General features: G+C 44.3%; 1 protein-coding gene and 1 long non-coding RNA gene across 3 annotated transcripts in view; both read left to right on the top strand.

The window, feature by feature from the left end:
• The first annotated feature begins 1,256 nt into the window (after nt 1-1,256).
• Nucleotides 1,257-4,944, top strand: LOC123741733 (uncharacterized). Its single transcript, XR_006769258.1, has 2 exons — nt 1,257-2,380; nt 2,568-4,944. It is a non-coding gene; the product is annotated as an uncharacterized lncRNA (long non-coding RNA).
• Nucleotides 4,945-5,176: 232 nt separating this feature from the next.
• The window catches only part of LOC106601851 (cytochrome P450 2K1), a 33,672-nt gene continuing 15,568 nt past the window's right edge, over nt 5,177-23,280 (top strand). Inside the window, exons 1-5 of one of the 2 annotated variants that reach the window (XM_014194263.2) lie at nt 5,177-5,456; nt 12,814-12,976; nt 13,155-13,304; nt 13,403-13,563; nt 13,722-13,901. In XM_014194263.2, coding sequence (XP_014049738.1) covers nt 5,253-5,456; nt 12,814-12,976; nt 13,155-13,304; nt 13,403-13,563; nt 13,722-13,901 — 858 coding nt within the window. In that variant the 5' untranslated portion in view covers nt 5,177-5,252. The remainder of the gene's footprint in view (nt 5,457-12,813; nt 12,977-13,154; nt 13,305-13,402; nt 13,564-13,721; nt 13,902-23,280) is intronic. The other variant, XM_014194264.2, reaches the window with a different exon arrangement.

Below are 23,280 nucleotides of genomic sequence, written 5' to 3'. Positions count from 1 at the left end.
TCAGATGTTCATTGGCAAACTTCAGACTGGCATGTATATGTGCTTTCTTGAGCAGGGGACCTTGCGGGCGCTGCAGGATTTCAGTCCTTCACGGTGTAGTGTGTTATCAATTGTTTTCTTGGTGACTATGGTCCCAGCTGCCTTGAGATCATTGACAAGATCCTCCCGTGTAGTTCTGGGCTGATTCCTCACCGTTCTCATGATCATTGCAACTCCACGAGGTGAGATCTTGCATGTCGAGGGATATTGACAGTTCTATTGTATTTTTTCCATTTGTGAAAAATCGCATCAGATGTTGTCACCTTCTCACCATGCTACTTGGCGATGGTCTTGTAGCCCATTCCAGCATTGTGTAGGTCTACAATCTTGTCCCTGACATCCTTGGAGAGCTCTTTGGTCTTGGCCATGGTGGAGAGTTTGGAATCTGATTTGATTGCTTCTGTGGACAGGTGTCTTTTTTACAGGTAACAAGCTGCAGTTAGGAGCACTCCCTTTAAGAGTGTCCTCCTAATCTCAGCTCGTTACCTGTATAAAAGACACCTGGGAGCCAGAAATCTTTGATTGAGAGGGGGTCAAATACTTATTTCCCTCATTAAAATGCAAATCAATTTATAACATTTTTGACATGCGTTTTTCTGGATATTTTTGTTGTTAGTCTGTCTCTCACTGTTCAAATAAACCTACCATTAAAGTTATACACTGATCCTTTCTTTGTCAGTGGGCAAACGTACAAAATCAGCAGGGGATCAAATACTTTCCCCCCCACTGTAACCAGCATGGCTACCACAGCTTTCTGCAGCGATACACCATCCCATCTGGTTTGCGCTTAGTCCCACTATCATTTGTTTTTCAACAGGACAATGACCCAAAACACACCTCCAGGCTGTGTATGAGCTATTTGACCAAGAAGGAGTGATTGAGTGCTGCATCAGATGAGCTGGCCTCCACAGTCACCCGACCTCTACCCAACTGAGATGGTTTGGGATGAGTTGGACCGCAGAGTGAAGGAAAAGTAGCCAACAAGTGCTCAGCATATGTGGGAGCTCCTTCAAGACTGTTGGAAAAGCATTCCAGTTGAAGCTGGTTGAGTGTGCTAAGTCATCATCAAGGCAAAGGGTGGCTACTTTGAAGAATCTAAAATCGAAAATATATTTTGATTTGTTTGACACTTTTTTGGTTACTACATGATTCCATATGTGCTATTTTATAGTATTGATGTCTTCACTGTTATTCTACAAAGTAAAAATAAGGAAAACCCTTGCATGAGTAGGTGTGTCCAAACTTTTGACTGGTCCTGTACATTGATTGTTTTTTATCTTATGCTACACAATGATATGTAGCATTTTCCTAATCTAATCTGTAAGTGGTTGGATTTATTGCAACCTTTACAGAGAAGGCTGACTTGCATTCGGAATGTAAATTGTGGGTAATGGAAAATTGCTGGAAATGATTTCTCTTAAATGGATACCAGTAGAGATTGGATTTCACAACCAAGCCACCAATTTCACAACCAATACGACACATTAAGAAATACGTAAATTAGATTTTACAACACAAATGGCACCCTATAAACCCCGAAATAGAGTTCTTTGACTAAATAAAGTTTAATTAACTCTTGTGATTATACTGTGAGTCAACATTACTCTAAATAATAAACTTTACAATACTGAACAACAAAGTAACAGAGATATTTTCAATTAATAGTGTACAGAGTGCAATGCAATAATGCAGAGTTAAATATCAACAATAAATTGAGTATATACAACTCTGAAAAAAATGACCAGAGTAGGTTTTACTCTCTTTAGACTGGGACCAAATGTTATCTGTGGCAGAGTTACATTTTCTTCAATAAGAGTTCAATTTACTGTGATTTTTTATTGTGCAGCTGTCCGGTACACCAGTATCTATGGGTAGACTTTATCTGTATGCTTTATCCCTCCACCTATCCAAGAAATATGGCTCCATCTATGGTTCACTTTGGACCCAAGAAAGTGGTTGTTTTGGCAGGACACAAGACGGTCAAGCAGGAGTTTGGGGACCGGGGAATGCCGCATGTGTTCTAACATTTCACTGATGACTTATCCAACATTACCATGTCCAAACTTGTAATCCGGTTAACTGTTGCATTCTACACAATGGTCTGTCAAGCAGGCATACTTAGTGCTGTAACTCCAGCCCCAAATATTTGACAAAGATATAACATGATTAATTCCTGACACCTGCACAATGTGACTTTTCTTCAGGTATTCTGTTTGCCAATGGAGACTCATGGAAAGAGATGAGATGCTTTGCCGTGGCGAACCTTAGACTTTGGCATGGGAAAGACAGGAAGTGAAGAGGAAATTCGCTACCTTATTCAATTGTTTGAAAAAACAAGAGGGTAAAAATTTGAAGTTCCGATTTTTGAAAACCCCAAATAAGATGACAAATATATACATTTTCTTAGTTTTGCTAATTCTCTTTCTGTTGGGCTTTGTGACAGGTAAAGCATTTGACACAACCCAGCCAATGAATTATGCTGTCTCTAATGTAATCTCCAATATTGTGTACGTTGGGCTCTTTTCCAGGTACGCCGACAGCGGTGGACGAACATCTGGGCTGAAGGTATGTTGACCTCAACTTCTTGCTCTGGGAAGAGCGGGGCTGATACCCCATGGAGCATTCGAAGAGGGATAGTCCAGTAGCCGAGCAGGGGAGAGTGTTCCTGGCATATTCCACCCAGACCAGTTGCTGACTCGAGGTGGTGGGGTTACTGGCAACAAGACACTGGAGTGCCGTCTCCATTGGCTCTCTCCGACTGGCCGTTGGATTGGGGATGAAACCCAGAGGACAGGCTGGCTGACGACCCGATAAGGGTGCAGAACTCCTTCCAAAATCATGATGAAAACTGAGGACCCCGGTGTGAGACAATGTCAACCAGGAGTCCATGGATTCGGAAGACACGCTGCACCATAAGCTGGCCATCTCCTTGGCTGAAGGTAACTTAGGAAGAGGGATGAAATGGGAGGCCTCTGAGAATCTGTAAACCACGTCAGGATGGTGGTGTTGCCATCTGACGGAGGAAGCCCAGTGACAAAATCCAGGGAAATACGGGACCAGGGGAAATGAGGGACAGGGAGTGGCTGTAGGAGGCCAGACGGAGCTTGACGCAGAGTCTTGCTTTGAGCGCACACCATGCATGCGGCGACGAAGGCCGAGACATCAGGAACCATGGTGGGCCACCAGAAGCGTTGACGGAGGAAAGCCAGGGTAGGACGAGTACCCTGGCTTAGTTTTACACGTATTCAATAATCATTTAAGGGCAATAAAGGTTTTCTGCAAAATAATGAAAATATACTGTAGTTCAGATAGAGCATGATCAGCAGGGCGGGCAATAGAGTACACGACTGTATCGTTTGAATTCAGGTGCAGGTAAAACTTTATATTTATACTGTTCTGACAAAACAATACTGTCAATGTATACAATATAATTGTTTATTAGACATTCTGACATATAACACAATATCTAGGTACAAAAAAATGTATTTGCAACATTTGAACAACAATTTCGACCCCCATCGGGTTATGATGTATATGACATGACAATACATTGGCTGTTTTAGTATTCCTTTTTTATTTACATGTTTATAATCGAAAATTATATTTTTAGAGGGGAGGGAAATATTCTTTATGTTAAACTGTAGAGAACAAGAACCTTTGGTGACTCAGAGTCACTGATGTTTTATATACAGTACAACACATATCCAGAAGGCTCGTTCTGACAATAAACAAGAAGCTTTAAAGTTTCAAACGAGGATGTCAAGACAGGTACGTACTATAGTATTACACTGTTATGTACTACTAATGTACTAGTATATAAGATGTTAAGGAATATCTATAGGGGGAACATATACACGATATAACACATTCCCCACAGCATCTAAGGATGCATACACTTACACTGACATTTGTATTTTGTTATGTGAAAGTAGCATAAGTATGTGTAAAGAGTTTCCAATTTTGTTTAAAAGTTTAGAATATGTCTCTTGTGAATATTGAGATGTGTTACATATATTATGTATTTCAATTTCTTACACATTTTTAATAATACTTCTGAGTTGTAGAGATGTTCTTCAGAGGTTATAATACAAATAGATATTTTGATTTAGTTCAGAATTTAGTTTTTTTTTTTTTACATGTAATCTAGGATCTTAACAACCTAATACATATACAACTTTTTTCATTCACCCCATTGCTATATAAACTGAACTTTAGATTTTATTTGTTATAATAATGATTTACAAATGAAAAAAAAAATAGTCAATAGTTAATTGCATATTATGTAATTGTTGATTCGATTCTTTTTCATTATTCAGCCTATTTTCTCTTGAGACATATGGTCTATCCACTAGAAACTCATAGACAATATGGATACATACAGTATATAAAGATTAACAAATAAATATATATACATATACAAAAAAAAATGTTACGCTATTTTTTGTTGTTGCAACTGTCCCATATACCGTTACAACTAACCCTGCTTTTGGGGTTAATTGTAACATCAGGACTTTTTGGGACTTAGGGTCATTAAGCCTGAATTGTCTAAAGTCAACATGTAACTCTAGTCTACTTTTAGTTAGCAGAAAAATGTAAGTTTTTTTATGTGAAGTTCTGAAATCTCTACATCAGTGTTAAATAACTCAAATGTGTTACTGTTTAACTGTGGTACCTTTTCCAAGAAATGAACAGAAATCAAACTCAAATGTTGAACAGAACACTATTCAAGTCTGTGGTAAGGTCTCCAAGGATCTTATTTCTACTACGAGGGTTTATCAGTACCCTGCTTCACCTGTTCCTTCTCCCCATGACTATACTTTTTCATGATGTTGGTTTAGTTTCATGTTGTTTGTTGATAACCAAAAAGGGACTTTTTCTCAATAAAGTGTCAAATGTGAGACTCCCCAAAATGTGTGCATTTATGAAAAAATAGTGGAAATGTAAATATGTATCTAACAATTGCTAAATGACATTCAAAAGATAGTGGGTAACACAGTCAAACATCAATGGTCTGTAAATAATTATTTGTACACATTCACAGAGATCAGGACATTCTAGTTAATGATAAAACTAAAATTGCACCAATAAATCCAGAATGTTTAGCCCTCCCCTGAGGCTGTCCCTTGCTATATACATTTTGAGCCCCCATTGGTAGGCAGATCAATGAGCAGTCACTCTTATTAACCAGGTGTAGGTGTAAGAGCTGTTTGAAGATGTCCCTTATAGAATGTCTTCTCCAGACATCGAGCACAGTGACACTGCTGGGGGCTCTGCTGTTTCTGCTGGCCCTTTACCGCCTCTCCTCTGGTTCCAACTCTGAGGAACAGGGGAAGGCGCCTCCAGGACCCAGGCCTCTGCCCCTGCTTGGTAACATGCTTCAGCTGGATCTCAAGAGGCCCTACCGCACCCTCTGTGAGGTGAGAGGAAGTCCTGAGATTAAACTATGTTATGGTTGTTGATATGATATGTGACATTGGCTAAATATTTTCAAAATGTTTATTTTAGCAGGTTTGAAACTTCCAGTTAGTTTCAATAGGCATGTATTGTCAAATCAACATATTAATAATATATGTTGAGTACGTAGTGTTTCAACCAGTTAGCAATAGTTTTTGTCAACACAGGAGCCCTCTAAAATGTTTTTATTTTTGATGTGGCCCTACTTACCACACTCGCTCTGGGTTTATGAATGTTTTCAGAGAATGTTCCTCCGTTAATGTTCCATTTCAGTTTTTTTAAATGCCAAGTGTTGTCAAATAATACAGGTAAAATGATGACCGCCGTGCATTCACTCACATAATAGAGGAATTTGGCTTGAAAATCGTATGTCATAAATGCTTAAAGGGATTGTTTTTTTGTGTGTTTCTACCCCTATCTTAATAGTTTTCTTGTCACAGACCAAACAACTCACCAAAATAGCTCACACATACTTCAATCCAACTTATATTGCAACAATATCACTCCAGAAGATATGTGTCAACATAGAATTATACTTTATTTATTAAAGAACCTGTTCCAACAACCTTTAGTTCAAGTTTTTATATTTACATTTCATGCATTGTTTACTTCACAGGGCTTTTCGTAGCACCTGCATTTTTTTAAGTCACACTGATCTCCACAGTCTCTGTTTGGTTAATTTATTTTGAATAACTTCTAGATGCTTTGAGAGCTTAGTTAAAGGGGCAATCTGCAGTTCAAACAAAATGTGTCATCTCTCCCATGTCCTATTCTACTGACAATAAATATGGAGAATGAAACACTTGCCTCTGTTGGACATCAAGTAGCCTATTCATGTATATGCCATTGTAGGCTACCATTTTGATACAATAAAAATGTGGAAATGACGATATCACTGGAGTCATTACAAATTAATGTGTGCCCCTTGTGTAGCCTAGCTAGTCCTGGAAAACCAATTTATAGAAAAATTGCCCGTGGGCGCGTGACGATGGTGACAAGTGTGAGGGATAATGAGCAGAGAGGGAGCACACTTGACACTGCATCTTGTCTAGGCTACTGTAGACGGAAATGAGATGTAGGCCCATCATAGGTTTCCTGCCTTTATCTAAGCAAACCATGGCAAAATTGAATTACAACCATAAACCCAGATTTTAGTCTGGAGCCTATGCCTACTGAATTGACAAGTCAATCTCGCAAATGGGCCATTTAACAGTTTGTAGTCTTAACATTTGGCACATAGTAACAGCACAATTGCCAGAAAATAGCCTAACATTCTTTCTTAGAGATTTCAAGATCCTCTGGCCAACTTTCATCACTCAAACTCTCCTGTAAGATTTATCCATAGTTATGCACAAAGGGGATTTATGCACAAAGGGGATTTATTTCCAATTCTAAACCTGGTTCGAGCCTTGACTGCTGATTTGGCTGAAAGCTGTGGTATATCAGACCATGTACCACGGGTATGACAATATTACTTTTTACTGTTCTAATTAAGTTGGTAACCAGTTTATAAAAGCAATAAGGCACCCCGGGGGTTTGTGGTATATGGCCAATATACAGTGGGGGAAAAAAGTATTTGATCCCCTGCTGATTTTGTACGTTTGCCCACTTACAAAGAAATTATCAGACTATAATTTTAATAGTAGGTTTATTTGAACAGTGAGAGACAGAATAACAACAACAAAAATCCAGAAAAGCGCATGTCTAAAATGTTATAAAATGATTTGCATTTTAATGAGGGAAATAAGTATTTGACCCCTCTGCAAAACATGACTTAGTACTTGGTGGCAAAACCCTTGTTGGCAATCACAGAGGTCAGACGTTTCTTGTAGTTGGCCACCAGGTTTGCACACATCTCAGGAGGGATTTTGTCCCACTCCTCTTTGCAGATCTTCTCGAAGTCATTAAGGTTTCGAGGCTGACGTTTGGCAACTCGAACCTTCAGCTCCCTCCAGAGATTTTCTATGGGATTAATGTCTGGAGACTGGCTAGGCCACTCCAGGACCTTAATGTGCTTCTTCTTGAGCCACTCCTTTGTTGCCTTCGCTGTGTGTTTAGGGTCATTGTCATGCTGGAATACCCATCCATGACCCATTTTCAATGCCATGGCTGAAGGAAGGAGGTTCTCACCCAAGATTTGACGGTACATGGCCCCGTCCATCGTCCCTTTGATGCGGTGAAGTTGTCCTGTCCCCTTAGCAGAAAAACACCCCCAAAGCATAATGTTTCCACCTCCATGTTTGACGGTGGAGATGGTGTTCTTGGGGTCATAGGCAGCATTCCTCCTCCTTCAAACACGGCGAGTTGAGTTGATGTCAAAGAGCTCCATTTTGGTCTCATCTGACCACAACACTTTCACCAGTTGTCCTCTGAGTCATTCAGAAGTTCATTGGCAAACTTCAGATGGGCATGTATATGTATTCTTGAGCAGGGGGACCATGCGGGCGCTGCAGGATTTCAGTCCTTCACGGCGTAGTGTGTTATCAATTGTTTTCTTGGTGACTATGGTCCCAGCTGCCTTGAGATCATTGACAAGATCCTCCCGTGTAGTTCTGGGCGGATTCCTCACCGTTCTCATGATCATTGCAACTCCACGAGGTGAGATCTTGCATGGAGCCCCAGGCCGAGGGATATTGACAGTTCTTTTGTGTTTCTTCCATTTGCGAATAATCGCACCAAATGTTGTCACCTTCTCACCAAGCTGCTTGGCGATGGTCTTGTAGCCCATTCCAGCCTTGTGTAGGTCTACAATCTTGTCCCTGACATCCTTGGAGAGCTCTTTGGTCTTGGCCATGGTGGAGAGTTTGGAATCTGATTGATTGATTGCTTCTGAAGACATGTGTCTTTTATACAGGTAACAAGCTGCGGTTAGGAGCACTCCCTTTAAGAGTGTGCTCCTAATCTCAGCTCGTTACCTGTTTAAAAGACACCTGGGAGCCAGAAATCTTTCTGATTGAGAGGGGGTCAAATACTTATTTCCCTCATTAAAATGCAAATCAATTTATAACATTTTTGACATGCGTTTTTCTGGATATTTTTTGTTGTTATTCTGTCTCTCAATGTTCAAATAAACCTACCATTAAAATTATAGACTGATCCTTTCTTTGTCAGTGGGCAAACGTACAAAATCAGCAGGGGATCAAATACTCCCCCCCCCCCACTGTACCGCGGCTAACGGCTGTATCCAGGCACTCCGCATACATAAGAGCAGGGAGACAAATCCAGCTATGGCCTACTTGTCAGGCCTCACACACTGGGCAGACAGGGGTCCTGGGATGGACAGCTTGCACAACTTCCCCACATGCGGCGTTGGATCAAGGGTGACATCGTTGAGGAGGAGATCCAGGAGCCAATCTATGTAGCCTGTAATGTTTTTCTTTGTGATAAACTTTTTATTGAGTTTATTTATTTCTCAGAGGGTTACAGATAAAAAAATAAATGCATATAAAGATGGCCACGACCCAATATTAAGCACATTGCTAATCTTTACAACAGGAGTATAGACTACCTGGCTGGCATGAAAATGAATCATGGGAAAAGCGCTCTCCATCAGCTCTAAGTGCATAGATGAAATGTATTTTCTCCGCTGCCGCTTGTTTCGAGACAGGTGTATGATAATGGTCCATTCTAAATCATAACAAATTTATAACATACATAATATTTAGTATATCTAAAGACAATATTAAATCAAGAAGAGTCTGATAGGTGACAATATTAGCCTATCACTTGTGAGTTATGTATTATCACTTGTGAATGATGCCCAACATAAGAAACAGCCTTTTTGTGCGACTTTTTCGAATCATAGTTGCACACCTCATGTAGCCGAGCCCATAGGCCTATATGTTTTGATACGTTTGGTATCACAACTAAAGTTGCAAAATAACTTCTTAAATTTTAAGCACATTAATCCACTTTACAACGGGTGTAGAGCCTAACTGGCATACATAAGCAGCGCGTATGTTTGAAGTTTGGGGAGGATCATTCTCTCAAATATATAATAAAAGCATGACATGCATAATCGCATTTGCGGTCACTTTTGATAATGGTGTTTTCCCGCTAATGGAACATTCCCGCTTATAGCCTGCTGCCATGAGCGCATTTTGTTTTATACATTTTTTTTTATTTACCTTTTATTTCACCAGGTAGGTCAGTTGAGAACAGGTTCTCATTTACAACTGCGACCCGGCCAAGATGAAGCAAAGCAGTGCAACACAAACAACAACACAGTTACACATCGGATAAACAAAAGTACAGTCAATGATACAATAGAAAAATCTATATACAGTGTGTCCAAATGGAGTAAGGAGGTAAGGCAATAAATAGGCCATAGTAGCGAAGCAATTACAATTTAGCAAATTAACACTGAAGTGATAGATGTGCAGATGATGATGTGCAAGTAGAAATACTGGTGTGCAAAAGAGCAAAAAAGTAAATTAAAACAATGTGGGGATGAGGTAGGTAGTTGGGTGGGCTATTTACAGATGGGCTATGTACAGCTGCAGCGATTGGTAAGCTGCTCAGATAGCTGATGCTTAAGTTAGGGAAGGAGATTTAAGTCCCCAACTTCAGCGATTTTTGCAATTCGTTCCAGTCATTCGCAGCAGAGAACTGGAAGGAAAGACGGTGAAAGTGGGTGTTGGCTTTGGGGATCACCAGTGAGATATACCTGCTGGAGCACATGCTACGGGTGGGTGTTGTTATGGTGACCAGTGAGCTGAGATAAGGTGGAGCTTTACCTAGCAAAGACTTATAGATGACCTGGAGCCAGTGGGTCTGGCGACGCAGTGGTGGGTGGTATATGGGGCTTTGGTGACAAAACGGATGGCACTGTGATAGGCTGCATCCAGTTTGCTGAGTAGAGTGTTGGAGGTTATTTTGTAAATGACATCGCCGAAGTCGAGGACCAGTAGAATAGTCCGTTTTACGAGGGTATGTTTGGCAGCGTGAGTGAAGGAGGCACAGCATTGCTGTGCTTATAATGTGAAGAAATAGCCTAATGGTTTAACATTTTAAGCTAAATGTTCTGATCTGTTGCGTCAGCCACATTGCGTAAAAAAAATGTTTGTTAGTGGTTGTATTAATTTGGGATCTATTGCATCCCACAACTGTCCGGAATATTTATTTCTCGCATAGAATAGGTTGACTTTTATACTATGGGGGAGAGTAGATTGACATAGGCTAGTGCTTTTGCCGTTCGTTAGGCCTACTTATCTTGTTGGCTGACGAAAAGTAAATGTTGACAGTTCTTCCAACATCTTCAATATGCACCTCGTAATTGGATAAGGACCCGCGCAGTTGCGTCCCCGATGTCTGTCTTCACTTGTAACCTGTGAGAAAGACCCGATCACGTGACGGAGGGCATGCAAGCACTCGGAAGGGCACAACAAAGGCATGGATTTTTTTAGGGTGCATTATGGCCACAAAGGGGATGCTGCTGTGAAATTCAAGGCATTATCAAGTGCTTGTCAAATTGTGAATGAGAGCCTAATGAAGTGTGTACAAAGCAGAGCTCATGCCTTTCAAGCACCTTTTTTCAAATCATCAGTCTCATCATGCAGCCTTAGTGTATTAAAAATCAAAACACATAGCCCAACGTTTTGTAGAACAACTAAAGAACATCTAAATTAAGCATATAGGAGTACCTATTTCTTTGTTAACCGCTCAACACAGAATATCCATGTGTGCACTACCTCAAATCGTTTGGAGAAAATGTTTTATATTCAGCTTTGTTCAGTTGTATTCGTCATACTATAACATATTATAAAATAATGCCATGGAATTCTAAGCAAATCTTGTCTGCTAAATGAACTAGTGCAGCCCACAGCCATATGGCATAGCCATATCAGTACCTAACATAAGGACAACTCAGAGTATGCTATTCTGTTCTTCTGAAATAGACTACATTTTCTTCATATCACGCTTCTTTAGACCTGTCTAAAATAAATAATGGATTTATTGTGAAGGTGTAGGCTATATTACATGGATTTATTAGACTTCTTAAAATGTAGATGTTCCAAAGGTCTGCATCAGTGGCTTATGGGCTGTGTGGAATCCAGGAGATGCTAAATGTGTTTATGTTAATTAACCACCATTAACATGAGACCTACATTTACTTGTGTGACAATCACCGGCTACAGCCTACTCTATTTGATTGATACCACATGGGCACCTGATCTCGCAGGTATGGCTACTGAATTGGAAGCAGCAACAATGACAGCTACACTTGCTACGTTTTGCATAGTCCTATAGGTTACAGTCTACCTCTTTAGGAGAACAATTTGCAGGCAGAGACAAATGGGTAATCGATACTTATTGAAAATGAAAAGGCGCAACGCTCGCTCACCATAGTAGCCTAACCTATGGTCACCATAGTAACCTAACCTATGTGCACATTGTACCTTTTCAATTACATTTTTTTTAAATGTTGTGTCCCCCTCACTACTTAAACCCAAGTTGCACTCCTTACTATACTCCTTTTGTGGACAACATTCCTTCATGTCAGCTGTATGTTGGCAGTTCTCAGTCTCAATGCAGGGGGCTTAGTCTATATGGTTTTTGTTCTTCCATCCCTATCAGGTGTGTTATAGAAAATATACCATTCACAAGTCAAAACAGTTACAGCAACCGCATAAACTACATTATGGACAGCACTTGAAAGATCCACTGTCAATGATGGTACAGCATGTGTCTTCAGGAGTAGCATCCTGACAAGACCCATTGAATGTTCTCCTCAATTGATAAAGCAACTTCGCTCGAAATGTGCACTGCACTCCCGTGACATGATCATAACTTTCAGTGCAGCCAATGTGGTTAGATGTCCTCATTTGGAAATCAGTGTAGTTAAAATTAACACTGACATGTGGAATTCTGGTAAGTAGCTTGCTAGCTAAAAGCCACAACGCAGATGAAAAGGGCTTAGTTACCAGTTTAGTTCTGCCAAGTTCCACTTAAGCTATGTTATGGTTTGTAAACAAAACCGTATGATGCGTACATGTGATGGTTTTAAGGTGTTACATATTTAAGTTACTTAAGATTATAAGAGTCTACCATTGGTGTATAATGTCTTTGGCTTTATGTGACATGGCATAAAGCCAGAAGTAATGCCTGCCTCATTAATCCAAGTGTTTGACATGAGGGAAGGGACCAGTAACTTTATGATCAACTTTGTCAATATACCAGCTACAGTAATCTTTTCATACTTGGCTCAACCTACTATGAACTAGTTACATCCAATTATCATCCAATTTGATGATCAACATGATTTTCACTGTCCGGGACCTTTAATAAACCATGCATTTAGTCGTATTTTATGTTCCACAGCTGTCTAAGAAATATGGGTCTGTTTTCATGGTTCACTTTGGACCCACAAAAGTGGTCATCCTGGCAGGATACAACACGGTCAACCAGGCGCTGGTCAACCATGCAGAGGAGTTTGGGGACAGGGGCATACTTCCTGTGTTCTATGACTTCACCAATGGACATGGTAATGTAGGATATGTGAAAGTTGTAATCTGATTAACTGTTGCATTCTAGACAATATTCTGCCAAGCAAGCATATGTGGTGCTGGAACAATAGCCCCAAATATTTGACAAATTTGTTATTTTCTCCTTACATGATTAATTCCTGACACCTGCACAATATTACTTTTCAATACTGGTAGGTATTCTGTTTGGCAATGGCGAATCATGGAAAGAGATGAGGCGCTTTGCCCTGACAAACCTTAGAGACTTTGGGATGGGCAAGAAAGGGATTGAAGAGAAAATCTTAGAGGAAATTCACTACCTGATTGAAGTGTTTGAAAATCATAAGGGTAAGAATTTGTAGTTCTGATTTGAAAACCAAAAAACTGGTTACAGAATTTTTTTCCCTTAGGTTTGCTAATTCAATTTCTGATGTCCTTTGTAACAGGTAAAGCATTCGACACAACCCAGCCATTGAATTATGCTGTCTCCAACATAATCTCCAACATTATGTACGGCAGCAGGTTTGAATACTCTGACCCCAAGTTCAAAGCCACTGTAAAACGAGCCAATGACAACCTCCGAATTTGTGGCTCTGTTTCAATACAGGTACATTATGTTTAATTTGTTTCTCACTCAGAGAATAATGGAAAACTGGTCACACTTGACTAAACCAGGAACATTTTAAATAATTATTCAAATTTGTACTAGGCTACTGGAATAATAGAGAGTAATTCATGCTTTACTTTTTGTTTATGGGGAGATAGTTGTACAACATGTTCCCCTGGCTGGGCCCTTGGCTGAAAAGCAGGAAGCTTTTGTTGAAGAACATTGAGAACAACATGAAGGAGATGGGGGAGCTGGTGAGGGGCCTGAAGGAGACTCTCAACCCTCAGATGTGTAGAGGCTTTGTGGACTCGTTCCTTGTCCGAAAGCAGACCATGGAGGTATGAAATCTCACTACAGTTAAAAACTCCTCGATTAAAAACAAGATAACTCATGTAAAATATACTGTGTTGGAAAAATGTATATAGGTTCAGAACTTTTGTAAAACAGCACAGTTAGAAATATATGGCAAATAGAAATTAAACTTAATGGTCTTCAGAGATAGATGGGTGGGGTTGAGGGTAGCTGAAGGATGGGATTAAAAACAAACAAAATATGACTATTTTAAAATTCATTGTGTCCATAAAATGTGTACATTATGTACTGTATAAGTTGGAAGTAGAAACCTAAGTGGTGTTGTCCATTAGTTTACTCCAATTAGGGGAGGGGTGGTAGGGTTAGGGGAAATAATAAAGGAAAATGTATTTCTAAAAGCTCTCTCGTTCACTTGCTCTCTCTCGCTCTCTCTCGCTCTCTCATATACACTACCGGTTAAAAGTTTTAGAACACGTACTCATTCAAGGTTTTTTTTCTTCATTTTTACTATGTTCTACATTGTAAAAATAATAGTGAAGACATCAAAACTATGAAATAACACATATGGAATCATGTAGTAACCAAAAGTGTTAAACAAATCAAAATATATTTTATATTTGAGATTCTTCAAACAGCCACCCTTTGCCTTGATGACAGCTTTGCACACTCTTGGCATTTTCTCAACCAGCTTCTGTCACACCCTGATCTTTCACCTGTCTTTGTGCTTGTCTCCACTCCCCCTCCAGGTGTCGCCCATCTTCCCTAATATCCCCTGTGTATTTATACCTGTGTTCTCTGTTTTTCTATTGCCGGTTAGTTTTATTCATTCATACCTACCAGAGTTTTCCCCCTTGCTCCTGTCCTGTCTATAGTGCCTGTTTTCTAGGTTTCCCGGTTTTGACCTTTCTGCCTGCCCTGACCCTGTCTGCTATCCTGTACCGTTGCCCCGCTACTCTGGATTACCAACCTCTGCCTGACCTGACTCTGATCCTGCCTGTCATCCTGTACCTTTTCCTGCTCGTGTTCGAATTAATAAACTTTTGTTACTTCGACATTGTTTGCACCTGGGTCTTACCTTCAAACGTGATAGTACGAACTGGCCATGACTGACCCAATAGCCCCGGGCCAGCTGCGCAACGCCATCTCCTCCCAAGGAGCCACCATCGATAGGCAGTATGAATTGCTTCGTGGCCTAATGGAGGGGGTCCAAATGCTGTCTGAACGCCATGACAGGGCGTTGGACATGATCCTGGGGAAATTCCACGGGTTGTATGGGAGGCAGCCTACTACGGCGGTAACCCCACAGCCCCTCAGTAACTCAGCTGAGAGTAGCACCATCTCATCGGTCACTCCACCTTCTCGGGAGCCCCCCTTACCTCCTCCGGAACGCTTTTAATGGAGAGCCGAGCACCTGTCGGGGGTCTCTAGCTCAGTGTGCCCTCATTTTCAAGCTTCAGCCCTCCTCCTTCCCCTCAGACCGCTCCAAGATAGCCTACCTCATCACGCTGTTGTCCGAGAGGCCTCCACCTGGGCTACTGCTGTATGGGAACAACAGCCGGCCATATGTCAGGAGGGGTTCGTGGGAGAAGAAAATAAAGTTTTTGATTCCCCGTTTTCCGGGAGAGAGGTTAATTCAGCTTCGGCATGACTCCCGTAGTGTGGCTGATTATGCGGTGGATTTTCGCACATTGGCAGCGGAGAGTGGTTGGAACCAGGAAGCGCTGTTCGATATGTTTCTGCAGGGCGTCTCTGAGGAGGTCAAGGACGAGCTTGCTGCTCGAGAGGTGCCTACGAATCTCGATTCCCTCATCGCTTTGACTGTCCGAATCGATGGGCAATTATGGGAATGATGGAGGGAGAAAGATTTTGAACCTCCGAGTCATCCTGGAAGTCCCCGACAGTCTCGTTGCCGAGAGAACCCGAGGCTAACCGACCTACCCCGGGAGTTGCCGAAGACGGCCGATTCGACCGCATCCCGAGCCTAGGCAACTAGGCAGAGTTGGGCTTGCCTTGCTCGCAACCCTTTTCATGCCATTCTGCTGTGTGGAGACCAGTCCAAATCTTTCCGGGTCCTCATTGACTCTGTGGCCGATGAGAGCTTTCTGGACGCTATCCTGGCTTCCGAGCTGAACATCCCCACTCAGCCCCTCTCCATTCCCATGGATGTTAGAGCGCTGGACGGACACTCTAAAGGCCAGGTCACGCATAATACCATTCCCATCCACCTACAGGTGACAGGGAATCACAGCGACAAGATGCAATTTCTGCTCATCAAGTCTTCTCAGATTCCAATAGTTTTGGGATGCTCCTGGCTCCAATGACACAATCCCCTCATCAACTGGTCTACTGGTGCCATCATGGGCTTGAGTCCGTTCTGCCACGCACATTGTCTGAAGTCAGCGCAGCCTGCCCTGGGACATTTTCCTGGGGGCTCGGAAGGTGCCCCGGACCTCTCCACCATTCCCACGGAGTACCAGGACCTCCGGGAGGTGTTCAGCAAGGCCCGGGCCACTTCGCTTCTTCTGCACCGACCCTATGACTGTGGGATTGACCTTCTCCCGAGCACCACGCTGCCCCGGGGACGGCTGTACTCTCTGTCGGGACCAGAGACCAAGGCTATGGAGACTTACATTGGGGACTCCCTAGCAACAGTATTTATCCAAACCCGCTTCCTCTCCCACCGGCGCAGGGTACTTCTTCATGGAGAAAAGGGAAAAGACCCTGTGCCCATGCATTGACTACCGGAGACTCAATGACATTACTGTGAAGAACAGTTACCTGCTACCACTCATTTCCTCAGCCTTCGAGCCCCTCCAGAGGGGCGCTGTTTTTTCCAAGCTGGATCTACGGAATGCCTACCAATTGGTGCGGGTACAAGAGGGGGACGAGTGGAAGACTGCCTTCAACACGGCCAGCGGCCACTATGAGAGTTCCAGGCGCTGGTAAATTATGTTCTCAGCGACATGTTGAACCGGTTTGTCTTCGTCTACATTGATGACATCCTCGTCTTCTTCCGCTCCCCCCAAGAACACGTGCTCCATGTCAGACAGGTTATTCAACGCTTTCTGGAGAATCAGCTGTTTGTGAAGGCAGAAAAGTGCGAGTTCCAACGCTCCACCATCCCCTTTCTGGGTTACATCATCGTTGCTGGGAGTGTCCAGATGGATCCCGGGAAGGTGAGAGCGATGGTGGGTTGGCCTCGGCCTACGTCCAGGGTGCAGCTGCAAAGTTTCTGTCACGTCCTGACCAGTAAAAAGGGTCATTTGTCATTGTAGTTGGTCAGGGCGTGGCAGGGGGTGTTGTTTTTGTGTGTTTTGGGGTTTGTTTGTTTCCAGGGGATATGTTCTAGTTTTCATTCTCTATGTTCGTTTTTCTTTGTGTGGCCGAGTATGGTTTCCAATCAGAGGCAGGTGTCGTTAGTTGTCTCTGATTGGAAGCCATACTTAGGCAGCCTGTTTTTGCCTGTGGGTTGTGGGTGGTTGTTTTCTGTATAGCCTGTGTGCCTTACGGGACTGTTGATTGTCGGTTTGTTATTTTTGTTTAAGTGTTCACTTTATTACATAATTAAAAGAAGATGAGCACTGCGCCTTGGTCTGTCCCTTTCAACGCAATTGACAGTTTCCTGTTTCCAGCTGCAATGGGTCTTACCTTCAAACGTGATCGCTTCACCTGGAATGCTTTTCCAACAGTCTTGGAGTTCCCACATATGCTGAGCACTTGTTAGCTGCTTTTCCTTAACTCTGCGGTCCGACTCATCCCAAACCATCTCAATTTGGTTGAGGCTGGGTGACTGTGGAGGCCAGGTCATCTGATGCAGCACTCCATCACTCTCCTTCTTGGTAAAATAGTTCTTACACAGCCTGGAGGTGTGCTGGGTCATTGTCCTGTTGAAAAACAAATGATAGTCCCACTAAGCCAAAACCAGATGGGATGGCGTATCGCTGCAGAATGCTGTGGTAGCCATGCTGGTTAAGTGTGCCTTGAATTCGAAATAAATCAGTGTCACCAGCAAGGTACACCCACACCATAACATCTTCTCCTCCATGCTTTACAGTGGGAAATACACATGCGGAGATCATCCGTTCACCCACACCTCGTCTCACAAAGACACGGCGGTTGGAACCAAAAATCAACAATTTGGACTCCAGACCAAAGGACAAAGTTCCACCTTTCTTGCTTGTATTTCTTGGCCCAAACAAGTCTCTTCTTATTTATGTCCTTTTAGTAGTGGTTTCTTTGCAGCAATTCGACCATGAAGGCTTCATTCACACAGTCTCCTCTGAACAATTCATGTTGAGATGTCTGTTACTAGAACTCTGTGAAGCATTTATTTGGGCTGCAATTTCTGAGGCTAGTAACTCTAATGAAATTATCCTCTGTAGTAGAGGTAACTCTGGGTCTTCCATTCCTGTGGCGGTCCTTATGAGAGCCAGTTTCATCATAGCGCCTGATGTTTTTGCGACTGCACTGACATTTTTTCGTATTGACTGACCTTCATGTCTTAAAGTAATGATGGACTGTAGTTTCTTTGCTTTTTTGAGCTGTTCTTGCCATAATATGGACTTGGTCTTTTACCAAATAGGGCTATCTTCTGTATACCCCCCCACCTTATCACAACACAATTGTTCAAACGCATTAAGGAAATAAATTCCACAAATGAACTTTTAAGAAGGCACACCTGTTAATTTAAATGCATTCCAGGTTACTACCTCCATGAAGCTGGTTGAGAAAATGCCAAGACAATGCAAAACTGTCATCCAGGCAAAGGGTGGATATTTGAAGAATCTCAAATATAGAATATATTTTGATTAGTTTAACACTTTTTTTGGTTACTACAGTCGTGGCCAAAAGTTGAGAATGACACAAATATAAATTTTCACAAAGTCTGCAGCCTCAGTTTGTACGATTGCACCTGAATCAACCATTCATCAAGAACTTCAAGGAGAGCGGTTCAATTGTTGTGAAGAAGGCGTCTCTTAAAGTTGATTCAGCTGTGGGATTGGGGCACCACCAGTACAGAGCTTGCTCAGGAATGGCAGCAGGCAGGTGTGAGTGCATCTTCACGCACAGTGAGGCGAAGTCTTTTGGAGGATGGCCTGGTGACAAGAAGGGCAGCAAAGAAGCCTCTTCTCTCCAGGAAAAACATCAGGGACAGACTGATTTTCTGCAAAAGGTACAGGGATTGGACTGCTGAGGACTGAGGTAAAGTCATTTTCTCTGATGAATCCCCTTTCTGATTGTTTGGGGCATTCGGAAAAAAGCTTGTCTGGAGAAGATAAGGTGAGCGCTACCATCAGTCCTGTGTCATGCCAACAGTAAAGCATCTTGAAAACATTCATGTGTGGGGTTGATTCTCAGCAAAGGGAGAGGGCTCACTCACAATTTTGCCTAAGAACACAGCCATGAATAAAGAATGGTACCAACACATCCTCCGAGAGCAACTTCTCCAAACCATCCAGGAACAGTTTGGTGATGAACAATACCTTTTCCAGCATGATGGAGCACCTTGCAAAAGTGATAACTAAGTGGCTCGGGGAACAAAACATCGATATTTTGGGTCCATGGCCAGGAAACTCCCCAGACCTTAATCCCATTGAGAACTTGTGGTCAATCCTCAAGAGGCGGGTGGACAAACAAAAACCCACAAATTCTGGCAAACTCCAAGTATTGATTATGCAAGAATGGGCTGCCATCAGTCAGGATGTGGCCCAGAAATTAATTGGGAGGATTGCAGGGAGGATTGCAGAGGTCTTGAAAAAGAAGGGTCAACACTGCAAATATTGACTAGGCATCAACTTCATGTAATTGTCAATAAAAGCCTTTGACACTTATGAAATTGTAGGGTGTGCGTTCTGGAGGCAGAGAAGTCAGGCGCAGGAGAGCAAAAACTGATTTACAACGGCGCAGTTTAATAAATAAAACCACCGTTAACAGAACAATAAATCAATGGGTAAACAAAACCCGTTACACACCAGCATAACGTGCACAAGCACTACAATAAACAATTCCAGACAAGGACATGGGGGGAACAGAGGGTTAAATACACAACATGTAATGATGAAATTGAAATCAGGTGTGTGTGTGAATACAATACAAAACAAATGGAAAATGAAAAGTGGATCAATGATGGCTAGAAGACTGGCCACACCGACCGCCGAACACTGCCCGAACAAGGAGAGGAACCGACTTCGGTAGAAGTCGTGACAGTACCCCCCCTTGACGTGCGGCTCCAGCAGTGCGCTGACACCGGCCTCGGGGGCGACCCGGAGGGCGAAGTGCAGGGCGATCCGGACGAAGGCGGTGGAATTCCTGCAGCATTGAAGGGTCCTCAACCGGAACCCAGCACCTTTCCTCTGAACCGTACCCCTCCCACTCCACGAGATACTGAAGGCTCCTCGCCTGACGCAACGAATCCAGTATGGAACGAACGGAGTACGCCGGGGCCCCCTCAATGTCCAGAGGGGGCAGAGGAACCTCCCGCACCTCAGACTCCTGGAGCGGACCAGCCACCACCGGCCTGAGGAGAGACACATGGAACGAGGGGTTAATACGGTAATCGGGGGGGAGTTGTAACCTATAACAAACCTCGTTCACTCTCCTCAGGACTTGAAATGGCCCCACAAACCGCGGACCCAGCTTCCGGCAGGATAGGCGGAGGGGCAGGTTTCGGGTCGAGAGCCAGACCCGGTGTGAACACCGGGGCCTCACTGCGGTGACGGTCTGCGTTCTCTTTTTGGCGCAGCATGGCCCGCTGAAGGTGAACACGGGCAGCTTTCCATGTGTCCTCCGCGTGCCTGAACCAGTCGTCCACCGCAGGAGCCTCGGTCTGACTCTGATGCCAAGGAGCCGGAACCGGCTGGTATCCCAGTATGCACTGGAAGGGGGAGAGGTTAGTGGAGGAGTGGCGAAATGAGTTCTATGCCATCTCGGCCCAGGGCACGAATGCCGCCCACTCCCCCGGCTGGTCCTGGCAATAGGACCACAGAAACCTGCCCACATCCTGGTTTACTCTCTCCACCTGCCCATTACTCTCGGGGTGAAACCCTGAAGGAAGGCTGATCGAGACCCCCAGATGTTCCATGAACGCCTTCCAGACCCTAGACGTGAACTGGGGACCTCGATCAGACACTATATCCTCAGACACCCCGTAGTGCCGGAAGACGTGCGTAAACAAGGCCTCCGCAGTCTATAAGGCTGTAGGGAGACCGGGCAGAGGGAGGAGATGACAGGCCGTTGGGTAAGGGGTGTAGCTTCCTTCTGGGCAGGTGCCTAGGAGCCTTACACTGGGCGCACACCGAGTAGGAGGAAACATAAACCCTCACGTCCTTAGCCAAGGTAGGCCACCAGTACCTCCCGCTCAAACAGCGCACTGTCCGACCGATCCCAGGATGACCAGAGGAGGGTGACGTGTGGGCCCAATAGATCAACCGGTCACGAACAGCAGACGGGACGTACAGACGCCCAGCAGGACACTGGACGGGAGCTTGCTCTGCACGTAACACCTGCTCAATGTCCGCGTCCAGCTCCCACACTACCGGAACCACCAGGCAGGAGGCGGGGAGTATGGGAGTGGGATCCATGGGCCGCTCCTCTGTGTCATACAGCCAGAACAATGCGTCTGTCTTCACGTTCTGGGAGCCTGGCCTGTAGGAAAGGGTGAACACAAAACGGGTGAAAAACATGGCCCACCTTGTCTGGCGAGGGTTCAGTCTCCTCACTGCCCGGATGTACTCCAGATTGCAGTGGTCAGTCCAGATGAGAAAAGGGTGTTTAGCCCCCTCAAGCCAATGTCTCCCCGCCTTCAAGGCCTTGACGACAGCCAACAGCCAACAGCTCCCGGTCCCCCACGTCATAGTTTCGCTCCGCCGAGCTGAGCTTCTTCGAGAAGAAGGCACAGGGGCAGAGCTTCGGTGGCGTACCCGAGCGCTGAGAGAGCACAGCTCCTATCCCAGCCTCGGACGCGTCCACCTACACTATGAACGCCAAAGAGGGATCCGGATGGGCCAGCACGGGAGCCGAGGTCAACAGAGCCCTCAGGTGACTAAAAGCTCTGTCCGCCTCAGCTGACCACTGCAAACGTACCGGGCCCCCCTTCAGCAGTGAGGTAATGGGAGCCATTACCTGACCAAAACCCTTGATAAACCTCCGGTAGTAGTTGGCAAACCCTAAGAACCGCTGCACCTCCTTTACCGTTGGTGGGAGTCGGCCAATTACGCACAGCTGAAATGTCGTCACTCTCCATCTCCACCCCTGAGGTGGAAATGCGATACCCTAGGAAGGAGACGGACTGCTGGAAGAACAGGCATTTCTCAGCCTTGACGTACAGGTCATGCCCCAACATGCAACCAAGCACCCTGCGCACCAGGGACACATGCTCGGCGAGTGTAGCGGAGTATATCAGAATGTCATCAATATACACCACTACACCCTGCCTGTGCAGGTCCCAGAAAATCTCGTCAACAAAGGCTTGGAAGACTGATGGCGCATTCATCAACCCATACGGCATGACGAGGTACTCATAGTGCCCTGAGGTGGTACTGAGGTGGTGTCTTCCACTCGTCTCCCTCCCGGATACGCACCAGGTTGTAAGCGCTCCTGAGATCTAGTTTGGTGAAGAAGCGCGCCCCGTGCATTGACTCAATAGCTGTGGCTATGAGCGGTAGCGGGTAAACTATAACTCACAGGGATCTGGTTCAGACCCCGATAGTCAATACACTTTGCGCAGACCTCCGTCCTTCTTCACAAAAAAGAAACTCGAGGAGGCGGGTGAAGTGAAGGACCGAATGTACCACTGACGCAGGGATTCGGAGACATATGTTTCCATAGCCTCCGTCTCCGCCTGTGAGAGGGGATACACGTGACTCCTGGGAAGTGCAGCGTCTACCAGGAGATTTATCGCACAATCGCCCCGTCGATGGGGTGGTAATTGAGTCGCCTTCTTTTTGAAGAAGGCGAGAGCCAAATCTGCATATTCAGGGGGAATGCGCACGGTGGAGACCTGGTCTGGACTTTCAACCGTAGTAGCACCAACGGAAACCCCTGAACACCTCCCCGAGCACTCTCGCAACCACCCCGTGAGAGCCCTCTATGGCCAAGAAACAGCGGGGTCATGACAAGCTAACCAGGGTAGGCCTAGCACCAGGGGAAACGCAGGAGAGTCAATAAGGAAGAGACTAATTCTCTTTGTGACCCCCTGCGTCACCATGCCCAGAGGAGCAGTGGCCTCCCTAATCAACCCTGACCCTAATGGTTGACTATCTAAGTCGTGAACGAGGAAGGGCACAGCCACTGGAACAATGGGGATCCCTAAACTATGGGCGAACGATCTATCTATAAAATTCCCAGCCGCGCCTGATTCGACGAGCGCCTTATGCTGGGAATGCGGGGAAAACTCACGAAAAGTGA

This window comes from Salmo salar, chromosome ssa03 (assembly GCF_905237065.1).
Source record: "Salmo salar chromosome ssa03, Ssal_v3.1, whole genome shotgun sequence".
NCBI classification, from domain to species: Eukaryota; Metazoa; Chordata; class Actinopteri; order Salmoniformes; family Salmonidae; genus Salmo; species Salmo salar.
This window is presented reverse-complemented; position numbering and strand designations above follow the sequence as displayed.